General features: G+C 36.7%; 1 protein-coding gene across 1 annotated transcript; it reads right to left on the reverse strand.

Moving 5' to 3' along the window:
- Window positions 1–1,414: 1,414 nt before the first annotated feature.
- LOC131777745 (ATP-binding cassette sub-family C member 4) lies at window positions 1,415–24,499 on the reverse strand. The gene is given in 30 exon segments (XM_059094072.2): window positions 1,415–2,590; window positions 3,283–3,388; window positions 4,350–4,522; window positions 5,282–5,371; window positions 6,279–6,434; window positions 6,901–7,092; window positions 7,275–7,375; window positions 7,874–8,110; window positions 8,404–8,554; window positions 8,821–8,900; window positions 9,640–9,899; window positions 10,301–10,338; window positions 11,437–11,574; window positions 11,827–12,018; window positions 12,021–12,110; window positions 12,906–13,002; window positions 13,204–13,290; window positions 13,818–13,912; window positions 14,481–14,672; window positions 15,552–15,593; window positions 16,538–16,588; window positions 16,673–16,780; window positions 17,605–17,854; window positions 18,404–18,529; window positions 20,182–20,345; window positions 20,503–20,580; window positions 21,181–21,396; window positions 22,281–22,401; window positions 22,891–23,001; window positions 24,220–24,499. Coding segments are annotated over 30 exon segments (4,080 nt in total). The 5' UTR covers window positions 24,300–24,499; the 3' UTR covers window positions 1,415–2,332.
- Window positions 24,500–24,520: the final 21 nt, after the last annotated feature.

Consider the following 24,520-nt stretch of genomic DNA (forward strand, 5'->3'; position numbering starts at 1 on the left):
TTCTTTTCCTTTTTTAAACAGCCTTTTCAATTTTTTTCTTGTGCCTTTTGAGTCAATTTCATATGAAGTCCGTAAAACATTTCCGAATGCAAAATAATACTGAACCCATAATAATGACAGCGAAATGGTTTTTACCTGAATAAAACAAAATACTGTAATTACATGCAGTAAAAAATGCTCGAATTTGTTTACTCGAGTGTTTGAGGTGCTGCTTCGATTGAAAATGTTTAAAACTGAAGTATTATCCTTTCCATTACAGCTTGATGTACAATCATTAAAGCATCTATCAGTATTTAAAACTGGTTTAATCATTTCGAATGAATACTTCGTTAACGCTCGAGTAATCATGGGTGCTTAGCGTAATTAAACATCGCGATTTAATCAGCTTAAGTCACGAATCAATGAATGAACCGGCCTCTCGCCACTAATCACATTGACATTTCGTCTCTACACGTGTTGTTGTTACGTGTTGTTGCTACTTCGGCTTAATGGAAATTTCTCTCTGAACCCCGGTGTTAATGACATAAATGTAAATTTCCCTTTTGTTTGGTGAAACATTCACACTTTCTAAGCGAACGCCTCCATTTCGGCTGTGAATAAATATTTAAGAAAAAGTCTCAATAATGTTCGGATCGCTGTTTGATTTCATCAACGCGAGAAAGGAAAAGACCTTTTGTTAACATGATAATTTCGCTTTTCAAGAAAAAGGACATTGTCATATTTAGTTTACGTATTTCCCGCTATTTCCCTAGCGGGATAGTGTACCCCAGGGTGTATACTCAGTATTTCCTCATAAGCGTACCAACTCTCAGCCGCTGTTGAATTCTACATCGAGGACTGATAGTAAGTGTTACAACGAATCTACATGTAACGGACACCTCTGTCAAGCGGACGCTTACATCGAAAATATAGCACTTTTGACTCTAATAAGGAAACAATTTTTCTGCTGTAACGCAATTTTCTGTCCATATGAAGTGCTCCATGCCCTTCGTCGAACCATCCCCCACTACATGTTTGTCATATTTACATCATGTATTAGTTATTCGGCGATGGATTTTCGAAATTTTTCTCTCGGAGTTCCGCCTCAAAAACAAGTACTTTTCGAGTAGTATGTCGTTTAAAACGTGTAATGACCTACTTAGGTAAATCAGATGTTTCACTGTTACTCTAACAACTTGCAATTTACATTAAGTTCCATATTTCTCTGTCTTAAGGACACAAGCCACTTGTGACGTCATAACTAAGCTCCAGAGTCCCTGACCCATTCTAAACAAGTGTGGCTCATAAGGGAACGTGGGAGAGTTGTCTGTTCATTCTCTGTAATTGAGGTTGTAAGACTTGTAAGACTTCCTCCCTTGACTACCGCGATATAATATTATAAATATCACATCAAAACAAACAAACATATACTCTCCAAATTTCAATAACACTTTATAAAACCCATCCATAAACAAACTCTACGAATATCCTAAGTAATCCACGTTGTTAACGGAAAAAATCTCGAACCATTAATTAACCATCGTAATGTACACAATACATATTCTTCTGAGAAATATACTTCATAGAGATATCCAGTTTCTGCCCTGCAAATTTAGAATGCACTCTTTGATTCCAATACGCGAACTCTTCAATCGAGAATGTTGTCAAAAGGAGTGAAAATATACAACAGTGACAGCGCTTGTATCATAGGTATATCAGCTATCTTCTCGCAACTCATATTCAAGGTATGTTTTCATTTCTATGAGATTTTATTCTTGTACAGACCATTTTATCACAGCTGTTGTACTATTTGTTTGCAAAGTTTTGAAGCGCATTTTACCATATTCTGTTTGGTTTTTTTCACAAAACAATTATTCTGTCCACGGTTGGTGGACCGAGATAGTTATGGCCACTTACAGCACCTTCCATCTCATATCCAGCGCGCACGAATGGAATTAATTATATACTTAACATCCTTAGCGTTCAAGATTACTCAATGAGGAATACCAAGAAAGTAATGGAGAGCAATATCAGTTTTCCATACTAAACCGAGGACGCACAAGCTAACACGAAAAAATAATTCTATTAAGAATATTGATACACAAAGAAATCGTATTCAAAGCGCCTGCATTTTGTTATTTATGGCCACTAGATGTTTTGATAGGCTTTCAAATTACACTCGTCTAAGGCAGAAGTAATTGTGAATACTTTCATACGTAACGATGGGTAATTGCGTTCCCACGATTTCCTGGACAAATCGAGGACATTAATAAATAGTTTACTTCCCAAAAGTATTGAATCTTTAACATTGCACATGTTCTAAATTAGGTTTTTAACATAATAATAAATAAATTTAAACACAAGATTCAAGTTGTAAATCAGTAAAGCCAGTTATGGGAATGTATGAAGACAGATAACTTCTCGAGGAATCTGGAACTGCATAGGAAGCCTGTGGCTGATGCCGGCGTAGAAAGGCTTGTCTGGCAGCCTGCGCTAAGTGAGCAGATGTGAGGGATCCTGTCTGCTGCACAAGGCGATAAAAATGACCCCATCTGTTTTGCAGAAGCAAGTGAGGCTCGTCAAATTCCTTTAGCCGCCCACTGTCCAGGACCTTATTAACCATAAAAAATGAAGTAAACGTCATAATCGTTTCGTTTTCATAACTACTCTCGTCTCTGATATAAGCTCCCTTTAAATTATCCTCATCTAATCCTAAGGCCTCCAGCTGGACTATGTTCCCTTCCTCCCTCTCCCTACCCCCACAATTGAAAAAAAAATGGCCCATTAGATTGGCAATTACTAAATATTCATGGTGCGATTTAATCATACAAAATTATATGTAAATATAAGACAGAACAGCCATTCATGTCAACATAACCCTGGCCAGACAAATTTGTCACTTGCTGTTTTTGTTCTACTTTTAACTACTAAACGTGATGATTTGTGTTATAATAGAAGGAGTGCAAAGTACATTAGGTATTGACAATAAGAACTATGGCAATCCGGAGAACCATTTTTAAAGAAAAGTTCTTTGTATAACACTCTTCCATAAACTATTAGGAATAAAAAGAGAGTTTTTATGTTGATAGAAGTTTAGCCGGATTTTAAATTTTGTATGTTAACGCATAAAAATGCGCAAAGAAGAACCTCGCGTCGAACTTTCTCATTGCGGGTTTCTGACATAATAGGTAAGAAACTAGGTAACCAATAAAAAATTGTGGTTTTTCAAAGATAATTTAAACATAATTAAAAATATTCGATATAAGCCCGTAATTATAGTAATCACGCAGATTATCAGTTTACCATAACTCGATGACAGTCCATGATAGTTTTTAGTCGGTGGGCGATTGTAAGAACAGTGCAATTACTGAACCTTCTCTTGATCGTTTCTTGAATCAAGGAGTCAGTCCTAAATAAATCAAACGCGATTTAAGTTATAGAAAATAAATTGAATGAAAGCGATCTTCGCAATAATGAACACTACTTAAGCAGGAGTGAAAATAAAGGCTGAAAAAATTTAGAAACTCTAGACCTCTGCGATACTGGTGCAGTGCTCTAACAACTGAGCTAACAAGACAAATGGGAGCTGATCATTATTTCGGTTCCTAATAAACCCGTGAAGTGATGAATAAATGACTTTGATTACAGTAGTAACACTGCTTTTTGCTTAGGTAGTGTTCATTACTGTTAAGATCGCTTTCATTCATATTTCGTAATCCGCAGTTCATATATATGATTTTCATATATTCAGAGTCAAAAAATAAATTGTTCATATCCCTATCACGCAATTAGAAAGCCTTAAAATAACGAAACCTTCAAAGAAATCTTAATGAAGAAAAGAAAGGAGGACTCTGAGTATATTTCTTGTTTACACTGTAAGGAAAAAGGGGCAGATAGAATATCTTACCTAAAAACTTCCTAAGGAAGCCCAACAACTCTTAACTTAGAGAAATAGTTAGTGTCAATGAAAGTTAACTTGACGATCGCTAAAAGAAACAAACCTTCTATAGCTTTACGGCAAATTAATTGAATGCAGTTTCCATGATTACCATTCTCCGAGATATTGTTATAGACATTGACTGAGATGGTCAGACCATTCTTTTTCATAAGTAACTCCTTTCATGACTGTATCAGATTACCGCAGCCAAACAGTTAGTTAATAATCAGAATTTTTGGGGCAATTATCAGTCCAAAATGAGTGATATATTTCTGCCAAATTTGAAAGAGTGGCACCGGGACGACATTCGGCGAAAAGGCATTCAGTGCAGCAACTACGATCTCAAAAGTATTTCTAGACATAAAATACTCTCGCCTTTCTAAATAAAGTTTGTCGATTAAGTGTGGCGTCAAGTGCAGGACAAGAAGCGTACCTGTGATCAACGTTAGCAGTGGCTTCATCCATGATAAGGATCTTGTTACCTTTGAGAATAGCACGTGCAAGACATATCAACTGACGCTGGCCAACACTTAGGTTAGATCCTGACTCGGTTAACAAACCGTCCAAGCCATTAGTCAAGCTGCATATCATATCACTTAGTTGAACCTGTAATTATATAACGCGGAAAATAACAATCAAGTTCTGTTACACAAAAAGGCCACAAAGTCTAGGAAATCGTTGTGTAGAAAAATAAAAAGAGTACCGAAATTGGGGAAAATATTGATGAGAAAAGTGCCACAAAAAGGTGATATGGGAAGGTATTAGAATTGTTGTGGAACGATGCTGATTTCATATATACACCAATAAGCTGACACATGAACAAGAAAAGGAAAGAGATGAAAGGTAATGAAGAGAAAAAGGAAAACTTCCACGAATAATTTATTAAAATAACAGCACAAAAAGGGGGAAGAGAAAGGAGGATGTTGATTGATTCGAACACCTGAAAGCCACAGTTTTCAGAGTGTTGAGGCACACAAGGCAGTCAGCGTGGAGAAGTCAAAGTCAGTCAGTTAGACGATTTAAAAATGGGTGCCAGAGACGGAAGACAGACAGAAGGTGTGTCAAGCAGCAGCAGCCGACAGAACTGGCTGACAGCAGAGTTCCTAGGACTTACGTGCTTCTAAGTTCAAAGGAGTTTGTCAATAAAGTTAAGACCAATTAAGGAGAAAAACATGCATGATGTGTCGTCTATGTTCATCACAACGAGCGATCCCCAGGCGCATCACAAGTGATTCTGAACTTGCACCACCTACTGTAGCACTTCTAAAATATTTTTGTTTATACAAGTTTAAAACAGATATAACTTGGAATAAGAGCAAAAGGTGGCGATTGTTGCCGGTTATGATGTACCGTTCAGCGTCTCACCTCATGCAGTGCACGCCATAAATCCATCTCACTGTACTCATCAAATGGGTCCAAATTTTTCCTGAGTGTTCCACTGAAAAGCACAGGGTCCTGAAGATATTATATAAATGATCAGAAAAAAGTGTAAAAATAAATTAGCGGAGGAGAATTCAAACTATAACACCGTATTATGGTTGGAATTCTCCTCCACTAATTTATTCGCGATGCACCTTCCAGTTGCTTCTTTTGATATCACATGTTTTATGAACATCATTATCAACACTCGAACAAAAAAACCAAAATATAAACTACCTACAACGACGCCTAAACTTTCAACAAATGTAATGACAACCATGCCTCAGTTCTTCGAACAAAGAATGAACTCATCTATCGATAAAATGGCCAACCAACATATCGTTACCCAGTGGATAAAATGTCGTCGTAGAAAGCGCAGATAGAAAAGGTATAACAAACCGGTAAAAAAAATATATATATATAAATATAATAAATCGCAACCAAGGCTGTTCCATGCTGATAGGCTCGTGTAATATTTGCGCTTACACACGTAAGTGGCGACAAACCTGATGGAAGATGTTAAGTTGTCTCAGCCTAGAAATAATGTCCGCCTACTTGGAAACAAAGATTTAGGGTCTTTCCGTCGACATATGATTACGATTTGTAATTTGTAATTTCGTCAGCTACAAGTTCCACGACACAGTTCATCCTTCTCCTCTGAAAAGATATCTCCATCTAATTTCACAGCTAGTGTACGGCTGAAGTAGAAGGCGAAAAGCTTTCTTCTTTTCAGGCAGTTGACCGTTCAAAAAATGTCTTTGAGGATGATGTATCCCACGATTAACACACTTTTCTACGTTTATCCGACAGAAAAATCAATATATCATCCGCCTAAATTCCACAAGTTAACATGACCATAATCGTCTGTTTTCAGGCATCAATAAGATCACCGCAATAAATAAATATCAGGGGTGTTCTAGGCTCATAATAATTCACCACATACCTGTGGAATAACCGACAATTTAGACCTCAACTCGTGGAGACCGAGATCTGCAATGTCAATGCCGTCGATCCTTATCGTTCCACTTGAATCAGCGAGCCTCAAAAGAGCTGCTAACAGTGAAGATTTACCAGCACCAGTTCGGCCAACAATACCCACCTGTCCAATCAAATGTTACAAAATGTAACTAATTAACAAATATATTCCATGTTTCCGTGGATTTCTTCAGTGGTAGAACACAGATGACGTCAAAATGAACTAAGAACGAAAAAATGGTACACGAGGCGCAGTCGAGTATGACATTGATATTTAAGCTTATCATACAAATGTAAACAAATCATTTCCGCTCTTAAATATACAGTAGAGAATTTGCCTTTTTAAATTACTTTATTCATAGCCTGCAGTGCAGCCAATCGTGATCCGTGCAGTTTGTCTGCGGCGCAGGCACACTGATTTATACAAGTTATTTAACTTCGACACCGAGAGCATTCTCGTTGGTTGATGGGTATTGTTAAGTTAAGAATCGCGTGGAGCGTCGAGTAGCACTTTATAGAAGCAATTGAGCACTTTTCCCGAGATAGCACGACCCCACTCCAAGTATTCTAGAGAATCCTCTTTTACATGCCTTTTCCTGTGCTCTAATACAAAAGTTCACATTCTTCAAAACCCGTGGGAGAGTAGGATGATACTTAAATGACACACTCTCAGCAGTTATGAGACCAAGCTGCGGCCAGGAAGCAGGGACAGATACTTTGCCGTGCCAGTTCCCCTCAGATTCTAGACGACACAACTCCATTATCCTCTCCACTGACGTCATCTAAATGTTATCAAAATAGAGGATAAACGTTATGCCTCCACCACGTGCTCCTCAAAAATAAGAGGGGAAGTTTAAGGCTTCATGAATTAATAGTGAGGTGACTGCTATTTTCTCCTTTTGAACCTTAAGAGGCAAGAGCGCCCTGGTGTACTTTTACATTTTCAGTCTAACTATTAACTTGCCTGATTTTCGACCTCTGCACTTTGCCTGACACACCACTGAAACTGGCCAGTTAACAAAACAGCATAAGTTAAGCACAGCCCTACCAAGCCTGCGTCTATTTCTGCTAGGAAGAAAAAAAAGGCAATGGTACAATGAGACTCTCTAAGTGCGTTGCATAAACGATTATTGTGTATCGGACGGGTAATCGTTGTTTGAACGGAGGGTGAATTAGTGGTCCTCGCACAGTGAAAGCGCAGTCACATTTTGCCCGGCTTGAGAGGCCCCTTTTCATGATACCATCATATAAACTGTCCAGGGGCGTTTAAAACGTAAAAACGACAACAAAATCAACTACAACAACAAAAGATACAAAAAAACTACAACTGCAGAGAACAACTGAGCTAACTAACAAATCTAACAGAAATGTTCCGTTACTTTTGTTTATGGTAAAACATCTCATATCCAGCAAAAGCAAATTAATCCGCATAAACGTCCGTAAGGTACAACATCACAAGTTGCCTCGTTTTCCATAATAAATGGGATAATTTGAATGAGTTTGTACCAGACCCCGCAAACGTTGAAACTAAACATTCAGAAACATTTGTATAGTATAATTTACCTCCTCTTTCAGCGATGAAAAGTGGTGTAAATGAGGCCATAAACACAAATATCATACACAGGAAATCCAAACGATACGCCAACCATCTCGAAGTGGCAATAAAAAGAAACCATGTTTGTGTGTGACGATCCTGACAAATATTGAACCCGTGAATCATAACGTCTTGCAAACTGTGACTTCGGATGGGCGTAAGGCCGTCTAATGTTGTAACCAAGTGAGATAACACTGGGCTTCGGGCTTAAAAAAAAATGAATGAAGGCGGTAATGTTTAAAGAAACTGTGGTGTTGCGTCGGTGGGAGAGCTCTGACGAAGGGCTAACGCTCGAAACGTCAGCTTTAAAAGTCTTAATTACGTTATCAACCTCGTTGATAATATCAAATCACCTTAAAAAAAAAAAAAAGAAAAACAATAAGGCACAATATTCACTCACAGACAATACCAGACACAATATGCATTCGTGTCATAGCAAAAAAACACGACAGCCGCAGTCTATGAAAAAAACTTACAAAAGGAACGTTTATTGGGTTACCTGTGCCTTCAAGGCGTTTTATTTCTCTGGTGGTCTTCAGGTAATAGTTTCTCAGACAACAAAATACAAGTATAAGAGGGACCACTCCCACCAAGATGAAGGGCATTGTTATCACATTCATGATCACTACCGCTCCAACCAACAGACCAAGCTAAATGCAGAACAAAATCAGCGAGTAAGATATGTTTGATACTGACATTCAGATTAACTCGAGTAATTTAAGCATAATGAGGCTTGCTTGCACGTGGGTGAGTATTGTGTTCGGTAATTGAGAATCAGTATAGCAGGTTTGATTGTTCCAAAGTTAATGGATACGTAATATAATAGTTACAACTACATTTCGGCTGCGAATTTAAATTACATTTATCCTCGATGGGTGGATGGCAGTAACTGAAAAAGCAATAAAACTCAAAACACCTGAAGAAAGTCAAAAAATGTCTCCGGAATAAGGGTATCCATGTGTGCAGTGTCACTGGAGAACCGGTTCAGAATCCGACCTGAAAACAAAAAGAAAACCATTTCCTCAGTAACAGTTAAACCTTACCTTGAACGACAAAGTTAACCAAAGCCTAGCAGCGTCCAGCGTGCCTCAATTACCGGACACAATACCCATCCACGCGCATGCAAGCCTTTCTATGCATACAGGTAAAAGACTGAGTCCCCAACGCGCACCAAAAAAACTGAAGAATAACGCACAACGACACAGCCATGTTCACTTGCAAATGGCTAGCGAGTCTCAGTAAGCCCCCCGGTCAATTAGCCTCCGCATCATTTTCCTCCCTAACTATTTAAAACAATTGAATTCCATTTTGTCGTCCGTCTGTACAGGTATAGATCACAGAACACGGCAAAATGTGGTAAGAACATTGATGATACACTGCTGCGTCTCGTGTGCCACTTTTTTGTTTAACCACCTTTTGACGTCATACTGAACAGACACACGGTAACTTCGAAGCTATTTGTTCATCTGATCTCTTGGACAGGTTTTGCCTAGTCAACCAGTCATAGTCATGTGCTGTCTCATTGTGTAAAGCTCCTTACCATCGCAGCCTCATTGCGAATCTACTCAGTTCATTACTTCGAGTCAGTATTTAGAACTAGTTTTGCCACAATTTCGTCAACCACCAAATGGAAGAGGAGGAAACTAACGGAGAACGATTTCGCCAATTTGTCTGGCTTAGAACACAGAGATCAGATCCAAAGTTTGGCTTGAAATGTTCACCATGTTCACCATACCTGCTGGATTTGTGTCAAAGAAGTAAAGCGGTGCTCGAATAACAGCATCAAACATATCATTGTGAAGCTTGACAGACGACGTTACAGCTACATGAAAGAACAGCAGAACTCGGAGGAACGACAGAAGGAGAGTTGTTGTCACCAGACCTCCATAGATGATCATGTAAGTCTTGTGTACGTTCGCTTCTCCACTCGTGGGATCATGCATAGCCGCTTGAACAAATTTGAAAGCGAACATTTCTTGACCTTGGGAATTCGACCTAAAAAAGTATACTACAATTACTTGCTACACTGACTAAATAAAAAACACTTACGATTTTTTCGAAGAACATTAAATAAGATGATTCCGAATTAGGTTACAGTAAAGATAACCAAGGATTTTTAACAAAAAAATTTGAAAGTTGCACCCTCCGCTGACTTGAAAATTATTGGCTGACGTTTCAAGCGTTAGACCTTCGTCAGAGCGATTGACGAAGGGCTAACGCTCGAAATGTCAGCTTTTAAACTATTTACAGTGGCCAAAGTTGATAGAAATTAACCACCTTTATTCATTTGAAAATTATCAGCCAGTGACGGCATTCTGGGTTGAATTTTCTCCACAAAGAGTAAAGTTTGCCGGGTTAACTGTTCTAGATGATTGATAATACCCAAGACATCTTACCACTGTGATAGCCACCAGTCACTTAAGGTGAACACACCCTGAGGAGTGATACAAAACTTAATGTTAAAAAATGAACGGTAAACAATACTCCGTGCAAACACTGTTAGGGACTACACAGAGAGAGGAATGACTAAATATTTCTCATTAACGGAAATCTATCATTTAACTAGGGCATTAAAGGCAAGATCTCGGTCGAATCAGTGGAAAAATTTTTTGATTCTGATTACTAAATGGCGTGCCTTATTTCTACGTAATACAAGTGAAATTACATGGTGCTCCAATTACAGTTTTTCGTAACTGTCTTTCTGTTGAAAGACACAGCCATACTCGGAGAAAAAAGAAAATCCGAGTGCTCCCAATAGGCATCGAACCAAAGACCTTCCGAGTAATACCTCGGATGCTCTACCACTGAGCTTCAAGAGACTCGTGGCAAGCTACCCGTGACACCCTTTTTACATGTATACTGCGAGAATAAAAATGTCGAATTTGATGCTCTTGCGCAATGATGATGTTAATGAAGATGGTAAATGTTAAGCCTGATGATTTAAGTAAAAGATTATGTATTCATGCAGTGAATCACATAAGCATACTCAGAAAAAATAAAAAATCAGAGTGCTTCCTCTAGGACTCGAACCGACGACCTTCCTTAGTATTTCAGATGCCCTACCGCTGAGTCATAGGAGACTCATGACAGGCTTAGCCGCCTAACTAGGTAAATGTACTTCCAATAGGACTCGAACCAACGACCTTTCGATTAGCAGTTCGGATGCTCTACCTCTGAGATCTAGGAGACTCGTGGCAGACAAGGCTAGACTGCGCTTAAAAACAGATATAGAGCTAATAAACTTTAAAAGAAGTGTCCCGTAAGTCTTATATATTAATTATTCTATAGTAGAAAGTTTTCTTCCCATTCTGGCCGCAATTTTCGAGGGTACAATAAAAATTTCCTCTTGGGTTTTGTTTACTTCGAGTAAAGAGAGGTTTTGCGACCCCCACATTTTTCCATGATGTAACAAAATCTTCGTTTGTACCACTTGATTTTAAGACTCCTTCGCGCTGAACGCTCAACCGATTTTTTAAATTTTCTACGAATCGTACCTCACTTCGTTAAATTTCAGCATACATAGCAGTGTTACCTGAGCAGCTACACAAAGTACCAGAAGCAGAAGTAACAACAGATAATTTCCTCCTGCTCTGAAATATCTCACGTACAAACTCCATGCAATACTTCCTCTTGGTCGTTCTTCAGTGTCAACCAGCGGCTTCTCTTTAGCCTTAAGAGAAAATCATTATATTTTGATAAAGCTAAAGCGATTTATCCTCTTAGTCTTTGATATTGGTTCAAGTTCGACACGTATTATTAGAAACAAGTTACTCAAAAGTCGGACTTCAGTAGAAAAAGGATTCTTATAAGCAATGCTTTTTTTAAAACACATTTTCGATGTCATGAAGAGCCAAGTGATTTGCAATTAGGTAGTACCCCTTCTTTTTCAACCTAGCCAAAATTTTGTTCTAGGTGAGCATACCTTGTTAGCCATGGCCTCGAAGTCTCCCTCTATATCAATTGACGATGCAGTACTCCATCGGTTGAAAGCATTCACACCTTTCGCCCCACTCCCTCTTCTAAAAATAACATCATGGACTGGATAAGGTTGTACTGGCTCTGAATCCTCGTCAATGGCACTATCTTTGTCATCGTTATCGTCATCGTTATCGTCATCGTATCATCATTGCGGACCCTCAACAGGGAAACCAGATCTACACCAGCATTGGCAAGGTCCGTGTAACTTCCTTGACTATGAATTTTCCCCTGCAAACCAAAGCCATTCAGAGGACCCACACAATCAGTTCATGTCCGTCAAAATATAAATTTTACCTTAATGCATGAGAGTTATCCCATCCTTAGTAGTGTCCCGAGGTATTCCTAAATAATGCATCAAACCATGCTAACTAACACTAAAGACAGCTGTTTTCATTTATTTTTGCCTTAGAAAATTTATTTCGGGCGATTGATGGGCGATTGTTATGTTTTGTTGATAGAATGAGACGGAAGGTAAGTTTTGAAGTAAGTAAAGAATTAGAGAAAAATGTTTTTCGTCGTGTCACGAGCGTGGGACAAAGAAAAAATTCTGGCTCCTCGTGACGAATCAAACCTCAGACATGACACTATTAACAATCCTGCTGAACTGGCTCGTAATGGGCCTTAGTCACCATAGAGTCTCTGCGGCTCACTGGTAGAATATCGGAGCGCGGAATCCGAAGGTTCGATACCTTATGGGGAATCACAATTTTTTCCCAGTCCCACGCGAACATCTATCTCGTGACAGAGCTCAAAACTGACCATATTTCTTATTCTATTCCATATGTCCTTTAGTGGGCCTTATAAATTTATGTTACACATTTTAGCGAATAACTCTTCAGTTAAAAACCGCAAAGAATGAAAACTTGGCCAGAGTGTTTATTAATTTTTTTTCAGTAGCTTTAATTCTTGGTTTAAAGTATTATGTAGTTCGAAAATTAAGTTTTAATCAGTTTTTTTATGGTTTGACACAGACTTGCCTTCATAGACAAATTTCTAAACATTGCCTTACTATCAGTTACATACTTTTTCAAGATATAAAATTTCTGTCGCATTGCGAAGATATTGAAGTTGATGAGTGACAAGGACTCTTGGATACTGTCTCAGAAGTCCATCGATGCACCTGTACAAAGTAATCATACTCTAAGTGTTGAAAAAGTTCCCAATTTTCGGTTCTCTTTCGATATACATTCCGCTGTACAGCTCAATGAATAAAATCCCGGCTCCAAGTGATCTCGTTGAAAAATCTCAACAAAGAGTGTTTCTGGTAGCGATAGAAAAACCGAGAAAACCTTCGCCAACATGGATGTTATGTCTGACTTACTCATCAAAAAGTTTCCTTCCTACACGGACATCTACAGCGCTAAGTGGGTCATCTAGAAGATAGATATCTGCTTTAAAATATACAGCCCTGTAATAAATGAAAATAACACCTAAAATAAGAAAATGACAAACTACGAACATTTCCACATAAATTCCGTTTTTGCTTGATGGCCAATTACGAGCTGTACCAGAGGGCAATCTTGACTCAAGAAAGTCGTGACAAAGAAGAAAAATTTGCGAAAACCAGGACAGCAGCCGATTATGAACTACGCACTGTGGTTTTAGGTGGGCGGCCACGTTACCAGAGGTAACCCAAACTCGAACTATGGGTCACCGTAAACATGTGATTATGTTTACGTTATGCAATGCTCGAAATATAAGGATTTGTATGGAAAGAAATAGTCTCAGTCGACTAAAAATCTGACCTAGTTTTAAAGCGCTTCAGTGTTTGTTCCACTGCATCTTGTGAGTACTATGGGCCATTTAGCTCACTCTTAGTTCATTTGGCCTGTCCTCTAAATAATTATCTCTTACTCTTCTGCACCGTAGTTAGTTAGTAGCTAGTTAAAAAACTCGATTTACATAAAAACTACCACAGTCTGTAATTAAACCAACCTTGCCAGACAAACTCGTGCCTTTTGTCCACCACTGAGCGTCACACCTTTTTCACCAATAAGAGTCAAGTCTCCCTCTGGAAGTAACTCCATATCCTTCACAGAGACGTTGACATCAACAATAAGTTCTTGATTGGCATTATGTGACTTATTCAGGACACATTTTAGTCTACAGAAAAAATGTCTGCTTTCTTCAGTGCTAGTTACGATAGATCAGATGACAAATTTATGTTAAGTAAACCAAGAGAAAAGCTGCATTGAAAAAAAAAGTATTTAGGAGGGTGCAGCAGAAACTTCATCATAGCATAATGTAGTCTAAGGGTGAAGGTTCTCTTCCAGAGGATGTGAATGGCCTCATATCTCTTTGGATAAAGTGTGGTGGAATGATTATTACTAGAGCCACGCCCTTTATGGCAACTTGAAACATACAAATACAGATCAAGTGTATTCATAATATATTTTAATAAAAGAGCCAGCTGCATGTAAGTTATAGAAATGAGTCAGTGGAGTTGTAACTGCAAAAAGATCTTGTAGAAATTCAACAAAAACTGAGTATATTGCTTGAAAAATAAATGCTTATACAATTATACAACAACTAATTATAAACTAGAACACAGCAACATAGGTTCAAAGAAATCAAAAGAGATCAAGGCAACAGTTTTACCTGTTTTAAGGAACATGCTTTGATAACATTATCATATCTGTCTGCCTCAAATGTCTGTCCAAATACAATATTCTGTCTCACTGATCCAGAGAAAATCCAGGCTTGCTGTGGGACATAACCAATTCTGCCTTTGATTTGTAGGTTTCCTTTAGTAATGCATAACTCACCCAGCAGCATCATCAACAAAGAAGACTATGAAGTAATACATCAACAACTTGATTAACTTACTGTGCAGTACACATCATTCATGTAACATAGCTCCCAACAAAGAAATTTTAAAACATTTTATACTGATATTTTATACTGATACACAAGATTTGTTATTTCCCAGAGAAGGGTCAAAACTGTTGGTGGCATAAATATTGACTAGACCAGATAAAAGCATCCAAATGAAAATTGATTTGTTTAACTTAAACCTTTAACCCTTTAATTCCCACAAGTGACCAAGACAGGATTTCTCCTTATTATATCAATAAAATACCATGCAAACAAGTGATAAGAATAAAGAAAAATATCAATTGTGGGACTACTTATTGATTCAATACTAAATTCTCCAAACTAACATAATGAAAATCATTTGGCAGACAGTAAGGAGAATCACCAATGAGATCTTGGGAGTTAAAGGGTTAACTCCCATGAGTGACCACGACAAAATTTCTGCTAACCATATAACCATATCAACACAACATCAAGCAGACATGTGATGAGAATAAAAAGAAACATAAATTAGGGGATTATCACACATAGTTGATCTAATACCAAATTCTCTGAATTAACATCATAAGAATTGTATGGCAGACAGTATGAAGAATTATTAATGAATATTGGTAATGAAAGGGTTAATCTCCACTAAAATATTTGAAAATGGGCTGTGTTTGTTATGTTTCAAGCAGTGGTAGGATCAGTACTTTTATACTAACTAAACTCTACTAAGTATGACACTGTTTATATCATGTGTCACTCGGAATGACTTTTGAGCATGGGACAGCGTGGAAATTATAAAGACATGCCATTACAACTATGACCTGTTTTATGTGCTGCTAATTGCACACCAGAAGTTAGCCATAATACCTTTCCAGAACCAACTGGTCCAACAACCATGCAAAGGTCTCCCTATTTCCATAAAAAATATAACATTCATTATAATTTAATACAAGCTGAATTATGCAGGGATTGATATATAGAGGATATTACATGGCTGCTTGGAGAAACTTCTCCTTGAGTGTTGAAGAATATTTCACAGGTGAGCAAAGAGAAGAAGAGAAATATGTTTCAACATCAGATGAGAAATATTGTATCTCCAAGCTGCCGTGTAATATTCTTTTTATTAAATAAACACCAAGGAAATACTAAATCAATTCACTTTAATATTTCATTTTAAAGTAGAACAAAATGTCACTATATTTAATCTTAGCAACAGTGATCTTTTCACATGTGAAGATAACATGTTGACATGTTTAACATTTGGTGAGAAGTTTGATTACAGTGTCACATGAGATCCAAGTGAGTGTGTCACTAATATTTTTATCACATTTTGCCTCCCTCTGTGACCTAGTATAGACACATGGCAACATGGAATCTATTTATTTTATATGATAAAGAGGCAACAGTTGATAATAACTTCATGTACATTTGACCCGAAATAGATCGTGAGTAAGAACCTTTATTATACAAATGTCCAATGAAATACCAAGTAAGCTTTTACATGAAAACATAATAATCTTCAATGTGAAGATCACCTATCATTAACCATTGCCTTTTCATCAAATAAAACAAATAGATTCCATGTTGCCATGCCTCTGTAATAAATCACAGAGGGAGCTGAAATATGATAAGAATATTAGTGACACACTCACCTGCATCTCATGTGTTACTTTTTTGTTCTCACTGCATGTTAACATCACCTGGGGTTCATTAATGAAAATCCATGCCTGGCAACATGGAATCCATTTGTTCATCTGAAAGCCAATTATTTACATCAAAAGATGTTACCAGGCAAAACTGGTTCAATGCTGAAACTAAATTAACAGAAATGACAGATAATCAGATAGTATTACCATTCCTACTTTAAAGCTGATGTCCTGTAGAGTGGCTCTATTAATCCTGTCCTAGGATGAAGTCAAGTAAATATACATCACTTGATGGAAGTGAAAATGAACATATTTTACAAAATATCAATTCAAAACTCTAACCTGACTCCAGTTGCATGTCACATTGTGCACAGCCACACAAGATTTTCCTGACCTATTTGACTTTTGCAGTATTTTTTCAAAATTTAATTCATCCAGCTCCAAGAATTCCTTCAGAGAAAACATCAAACATAACAAATCGAACTTGACAGAATTTAACTCTTTTTATATAATGTGTCACTTGGAATGACTTGTGGGCATGGGACAGCCTGGAAATTATCAAAAGGCAAGTAACTTCACAGATATTTTAAGTGGAAGAAGTACATGTATACTCCAGAACCTAGAGATTCCAAAGAATACCCTAACTTTACACAAACTGTCTCCAATTGTGCTGAGAGTAATTGACTGACAGCAGGTCTAAAATGCAGATAACAGGTCACAGGTCATGGGTCACAGGTCATAGGTCATGGGTCATTGTTCTCAGGTCCCACACAACGGCATGAACTACAGCATTTTTTTGATGAAAACAAATTATGGTGATCTAGTAATGATAAAACCTATTTTGCAAACACAACAAAAACAATATAAACAGTGAGTATGGTCACACATCAACAAGTAACAAGCTAAGCCTTACTGCCATACCACGTGGAAAAAACAATCATATTCTTAGATGTCAGCAGGAGTGATTGATTATTGTAATTTGTTCTACTTTGTTAAAACAAATTATATAAAAGTTGTCTGTGACCCATTACCTAGTTGTGGCCCATTATCGACTGGTGCATGAAAAAGTTATTTAGACCAATTTGTTCTGATGCATCAGCTTAATGTTCATCCAGAGAAACAATTTTGGCACCTGTATTGCATCTTTCATGCCCTCCAAACCTTCTGCATGCTTCATGTCTTGATTAACTCAGGTTGATCCATGAATCCATTTTCCTTAATGCCAAAAAAGCTAATGTACCATAAATTGTACTTAACAAGCTAGACATATTCACCTGGATTCTCTTCACTGTTATTTTTGCCTCATTCAGCTTCTGAACTGCTGGAGGGAAATGCCTGGTCACTGATCTCTGAAGAGCATTTAAAAATGCAATGGAGCTGAAAACTTTGGCAGCAGTCAATGTATTTCCCAGTAACACATAACTACCAAAAGTTACACAGCTGATGATATTCTGTGAGGCAAAATCCACAGCCATGTTGAGGGCTCGCAGAAACATAGCTTTCCTAATCTTTGATATTTCTAGACTGTAAAAAATAATGGGAAGAAAAAAAACTGCAATACCATTGTGTTTGTCTGACACAGTAAGATGCATTAATAAATAACAACAATATAATTGAATTCATGAAAATGTATTACTCCGACATTACGTCTTGTAAGGAATTCAGTGGAGGGAAAAAATGCACTTGTTTTAGCATATGAGGCACCCCAATTATAACTAAGTTAAACATTTATGATAACAGTCGTAATGCTAACACTTCAAGAATGGAATGACAAGCAGCTTATCAATCACAATATCAATTAAGTAACCACTAACTAGATCATATGAAAGGAAACAAGTCAGTCACTCAGATATTGTGATCTTGATAATTTAGGCAAATGTACATGACAAAGCTACTGAAGAGAGAGTAAGTGTTCAGGGTTATTCAGATTTATCACTCATAGGTAATGAGCAACAAGGCACACCTAATATATAAGTATTAATGTGTATTTTTATTTAAGTTTCAGAACAAAATAAAATCTTAAACATTTGAATTTATTCATGCAGGGATGATACTGGAAAAGTCCTTACTCACCTTCTTAAGTTATTGATTATTTTGCTGAATGACAATTCCCAAGTGGAAATCTTTACAACCCTTACTCCAGATAATATTTCATTCATTCTATTGCATCTTTCATCACTTAGCCTTGCTGTCTTAAGTCTAGAGGGAAACAGTTTAAATAATAATGATAATTTAATTTGTTATAATTAGTACCGAATATTAAGTACACAGCTACTTGTACCATTTGAAATATTCTTGGCAACACAGACAGAACAAATGTAACTTGCATGTCAATGCAAAATGTCAATTAGTTTACATTTATCTTCCACTAATTTTTTTGTATTTGCTGTTTTGGTCAAGTATCATTATGCACATGGTTTACAACTGCATTCGATATGCATTTATTAACCAGTGTTTTAACTGAAAATGGTAGTTCATATAAACAATCCTTAGATATACAGAAAAAAAGGTGAAATTGCAGCATATGCCCTTTCATTAGGTTCAAAATACTTCTTGGTTGAGGTCAGAGCTATTGCATGGGCCATTTGTATTCCTTCAATCTATACTAACTAGCTTCTGCAACTTGATGCAGTAGCTCATCAGTCTTAAAATCTCAAAAAATTTTTCATTCACCAAATATTTTTCACACCTTGTCTTCCAGTTAAGCTACCTTATCTTAATCTTTTTCTTTGGTTCATTTAACACATTTTGCAGCGATTTTAATAATTTGAATAGCTCTCTAGAGCTACTTTGAAGATCTCCCATGAAAACATTATTATATTTATTCATATTTAAGAGGCTTACTGTAATTTGTGAAACAAAATGAAAATCTGTAATCTGCAAAATGAAAATCTGTAATTCGTGAAATGAAAATCTGAAATTTGCAAAATGAACACCTGTAAATGTGTAACTTGAGAAATAAAAATCTGTAATTTGCATAATATAAATCTGTATTTTGCATAAGGAGGATGCTTGCTTTGATGGTGTGTTTGTGAGGAAAAATTTACCCGAGTTCACTCAAGGTAAAGTTAGCTTAGGTTTCTACTTGTTCAAAAGTCACACCAATCTTTGTCACCGATGTCTGGGTTAAAAATTACAACTGGTACGCAAATCAATCCAGAATATCAAAGAGCTTGGGTCAGTTTCATTTTCCCACCATGCATGATATTTCACTCACAAACATGCTGCATACACCTTTGGCTGCAACATTTTCCAAGTGTATTCCAGTCAGGAAAGTATCATGTCATGCATTTGAATTCTTGATTAGCTATGTACATTGATTACACCTTTTAAAATAAACAGCACAGCCACAGCACCAGGTAGTTTTCTGAATTTCTGGCTTAGTGGCACAATTCTTCTTTCACATAGCTGATGCATTGATTCATTCATGAACAAAGTGACGATTTCACTAAGTACACCAAAGAGATTTTCATTTCACACTTTCACTGGTTTGCATTTACAATGCACACTCGTGGTGAACTGACTGATTTATCCTTCTAGATTTCCATTTCACAAATTACAGATTTTCATTTCCTTTCATTTTGTTTCACAAATTACAGTAAGCCATTTGAGTTATTAGAATATCTGGGTGAGATCATGATATTAATTCTGACTAAGTTAATGATCAGTCTACATCCAAAAATAGTTCGCACTCTACTAGGTTGGCAAGTATCGAACAGCAACCCTCCACTGGAATCACAAGTCAAAGAATAAACATATTAAAGGTACTTTTACATTAATTTTAAAAAACAATTAGAGTTCAATGAAAACTTGACAATTGACACTTAGCTCTCTAGATGGTTAAGTCTCACCTCAACATAGCAAACACTCTACCAAGATGTGACTGATAAATTATTAAGAGGAGCATAAGTGCCAGAGGTACAAAGCAAGAAACTCCTAACTGAATCCACAGCAAGTACATTGTGGCAACCATTTGAACAGGAGTAATCCAGATAAAGTGCAAATAGGTAACAAACTGAATCAAAACACAGGAAAACAGATATTAATAAACGATGAACTAATGAATAAATAACAACTTTAAAAAAATTTTCATTATCAATATTATAAATAAATAAAATGATCAAAAATATGACAGTCCTGCAGAAATTAACCTTAACCAAATTACATCTTACCCGATCAAAGCTCTGTGTGTCAGTGGACACGAGATTGACTACATGACCAGTTGTGACTCCTTGACCCAGTCTCAAAGTCTAAAATGCACACAAGTAAAATTCAGTTGCGCAGATCAAGAAAGTGACCACTTGCATTTACAATATCATTTTTTTTTTATTATAGGTAGCATGAAAGGTTGGCACAAAATACTATATATAAATATATATGTGTATATATATATATATATATATATAGTACCTTTTCTTTTCTCATCAAAAAGGTGTTGACAGAATTGATTAAAGGGACAATTTTCAACAAGAAAGCAAAATAGCTGCTGTCAAAATTTCCAAAGTCTTCATTTCACCTTTGTATTACCTTTCACTTCAAGTGCCCATTTGTTTAGATGTATTATATAGATCAAGTAATCAAATTGATGAGGGAGAAAAAATGGGATACAATTCAACTATCATCAAGTAAACAAGTTTCCCAGCTAAATATGGCTATGATTGCATGGATTATGAACCAAAAAAACCAAAAAACAAAGAAAGAAAGAATAAATACCCACATTCCACGATTGGGAGGCTTGTGGTCAGAGTCAACCTTCTTTGAAGATTTCTTTAAGTTACATTTTATGTAATATGAACACTATTAAGTTAGGTTCAATAAATTATGTAATGTTTGCATAGTGAAGCAATTGCCTTTCTATAAACACATCCAGTTGTTGCTATTCTTAAATGCATTCCAGCTCTGTGACCATTAAAAAAGTACAGTTGATGAAGAATAACAGACAGTGTGGAGGCTACTGTAACAGCCACAGCATAAAAATAAGCTTCCAACTTTGTTACACTTGGGTTGGGACTGAAATATGACACAAGATAAAACAGGAAGATAGGCTGAACAGTCCTGATGCTTTCCTGTATGAAAGAAAAAAAAGAGAGAGAAACTTACAACTTAATCATTCTTTTAAATCAAATCTGCTGCAAACAGTGAAAGATATATAATTTTTGATAACTGACTACATTTTAAAAAATTATTTTCTCCAATTGCATGAGTAAACTTGCATACCAAAATCTGCTTTCTCAACCTACAGTTGAACCTTGATTATCCACACTCATGGGGACTTCGCTAAATAGTCCAGATAATCAAAGATATTAATGAGCCAACAGTAAAACTGACTACGTACCATTTAAATTTCTGTGCATCATAGTCAACATTTGCAAAAAATTATTAAAGTTAACTAACAAGTTTATAACCTAAAATAATGATGTAAACCAGTTTGTTTCAAGTTTCTACACCTAAGCACATCACTAAATCTATCATTCTTTGAAGCTCCATTAATAAGATAGCATCAACATTACTTCATTCAATGTTGCTTCATTACAAGTGCTCTGTTTGATGGAAAAAAGTTATGTCAAATCTTGAATATGGCCAATTATTCATAAAAAAAAGGACCAGAGAGGCAAGTTCAGTTAAACCAGGTCTGTATAATCAAGGTTCAACTGTCACAACCAAACTTTCTCTCCTGTAATTGGTATCTTGTCTATCTAAAATTCATGTAGAGTACTGTGACAATTATCAATATTGAGGAAAGCCAATATATTTAGTAATATTATGGTAGTGTACTGAAGGAAAGTGATACACTCTTGCTTTGTACTGTTACAATACAAATGGCCATACATGCATATAATCATCCATTTTTATTGTCATTGAACAATTGTAAGGACATAAATGTTAAAAAAGTTAATTACTTAATTAATTTTCCAAGTTGTTTTTGGATGTGACAGGTCAAGAAACTTACATTAAGGAAGCCAAAGATCCCAACATATACCAGCTCTATAAGAGCAAACTTTGCTACAGCTTTACCCAAACTTGGTTTTCTGGATGAAAATGCTGCAGCTGCAAGTTCTTTGGACCACTCACTATAAAAATTAATAAAATGAGTAACATCATAGAGACCACACAAAAAAAAGAAAAAAGCCACTAACATCAACATTTCCTAAAAATGGATATAAGTCACAAGTCTGATAAATAAAAAGTGGGCAGTAAAAACCTTGAATAATTTGGCCACTGTAAACAAAAAGTGCAATTGCCTTGGTGTAAGAAACCAAGAAGGTACTGTGATTAGGCACCACCTATAACAGCCATTTTGATAACCTGATTCAACATAACTTATCATGAGAGTAGAGTGAAACTGTCTCCCAGTCAGGGGGGTTATGCATTATTTATTAGTGTTGCATGTCCAGATATAATCTACAAGCTCTAACATTAACATAGAGTTTATAAGTTAATTATAATTTATCAAATCAATCACTTGTATGTTTCTTTTTCTACTACTGCTTTTCACCTCTCTAACCTTGACTGTTTTTTTTTTAAAAGGTCACATATCATTGTTTATTTTTCCCACCAACCTCTCTAAATCTGCCACCAATGTTTCTGCAGAGTCTTCCTTGAGTACTTGATACAAGTCATGAGGCTCCAAGCGCCTATCATATCCTTTACTAAAAAGTCCATTAAGCCACCTTGCAAAATAAAGAACAAGATTTGTCAAAAGAAATTTACTCCTTGGTGGACACTATACTGTTATCTAAAGCCAGCCCCTATACTGCAACATACAAGTAAAAAATGTAAAGTAAACGGTTTGAACCCAGGGATTGCATTTGATCATGCAGTCTGACAGTCCTCATGAGGATAGTCCTGTGAAGAAATGTTATTACAGGTAGTACTACTGACAAGCTTTCAACAGCCTAAAGCAGAAATCATCATCAGCATCAAGTGAGGAGTAATAAGCCTGGGTTATAAGCCTGGGTTCCTTCACCCAGACAATCAAACTACACAAGCAAACAAATAAATACATTCATTTTTATAGCATTGATGAAGAGTGAAGTTTAGAATTTCAGTTTTTCTCCCATTGTCCACACTGTTCTCTTCTATCCTCCTATCTCTCATTATTAACGAGTAAAAGATGTAAACTATAATGATTAAACATACTAGGACCAGTTTTGCTTTGGTCCTGTAGCTGCTCTGAACTCCAAATGAACTTAGCAAGGAAGGAACTTCCTTTTAGGAAACAAGAGGAAAGAGGTTAATGGTTACAGGTTGGTGCTGGGGATCAATATTAGGTTGTGGAATGGGGGTTGGGGCTTGGCAGCAAGGTTGGTGATTAAGGGCTGGGGGCTGGGGGTCAGGTGTGGGCCATGGGCCATGGGCCATGGGCATAAGGCATGGGGCTAATCACCTCTAAACCCTTTCCAAGTTGATTATGGAAATTACCATCTTAAACTTCCAGTCTTCCTTATTTGCATTTCCCTGCGTTCCTGTGAAGTTCTGCATACAGACCAAAGGAGGTCTAGAGCCATAAATATTATCACCAGAGACATGCTCAAAAATAGTTGAGCCAATCCGAATTCAGTCAGCAGTCATGTTGATATTGATTCAGAGGCCATATACCTCATGAACTGTTACTTCACTGCATAGGCTCATGAATGTGTAGCAAGTGGACTTGACCACACAGTACTAAATAATTAATTTACTTTTCAACTACTCAAGTTGAAATGTGTCAATTGAAATGCATTTAACTAACAGTTCTTAGGTAAAAATAAACTTATTCTCAACGTGAGTAAATATGAAAATGAATGACTGTGTACAAACGTACTCAAACGCTTAGCCGTAGACGTATATGGACCTTAATTCTAAAATCAACCATGTCTATTAACATCTCATAATTAAATTATGATTACCAGTAAGTGAGACGAGACAAGAAGGATGCCTCAGCCATTGGACTAGGCAAGCTACTGTGTTGCTTTTCAGACAAATCCATTGTAGCCACAATACAATCCAGCTACATCCAATATTACGATGTGGATTAATCTGAGAAGATGACGCTTTCTTGTGTTACCATTTTACTATTGGCGTAACATATATCAACATCACTCTGCTAACTAATCAATTGTTAATTGAAAAACTAATAGCTTGCACGCTTTTTTCAAGTAAGACGAGTTCAGTGGACCAACCACAGAAGAGCTAGCAACAGATAACAGC

The sequence above is a fragment of the Pocillopora verrucosa genome, chromosome 6 (genome assembly GCF_036669915.1).
Source record: "Pocillopora verrucosa isolate sample1 chromosome 6, ASM3666991v2, whole genome shotgun sequence".
In the NCBI taxonomy this organism is placed as follows: Eukaryota; Metazoa; Cnidaria; class Anthozoa; order Scleractinia; family Pocilloporidae; genus Pocillopora; species Pocillopora verrucosa.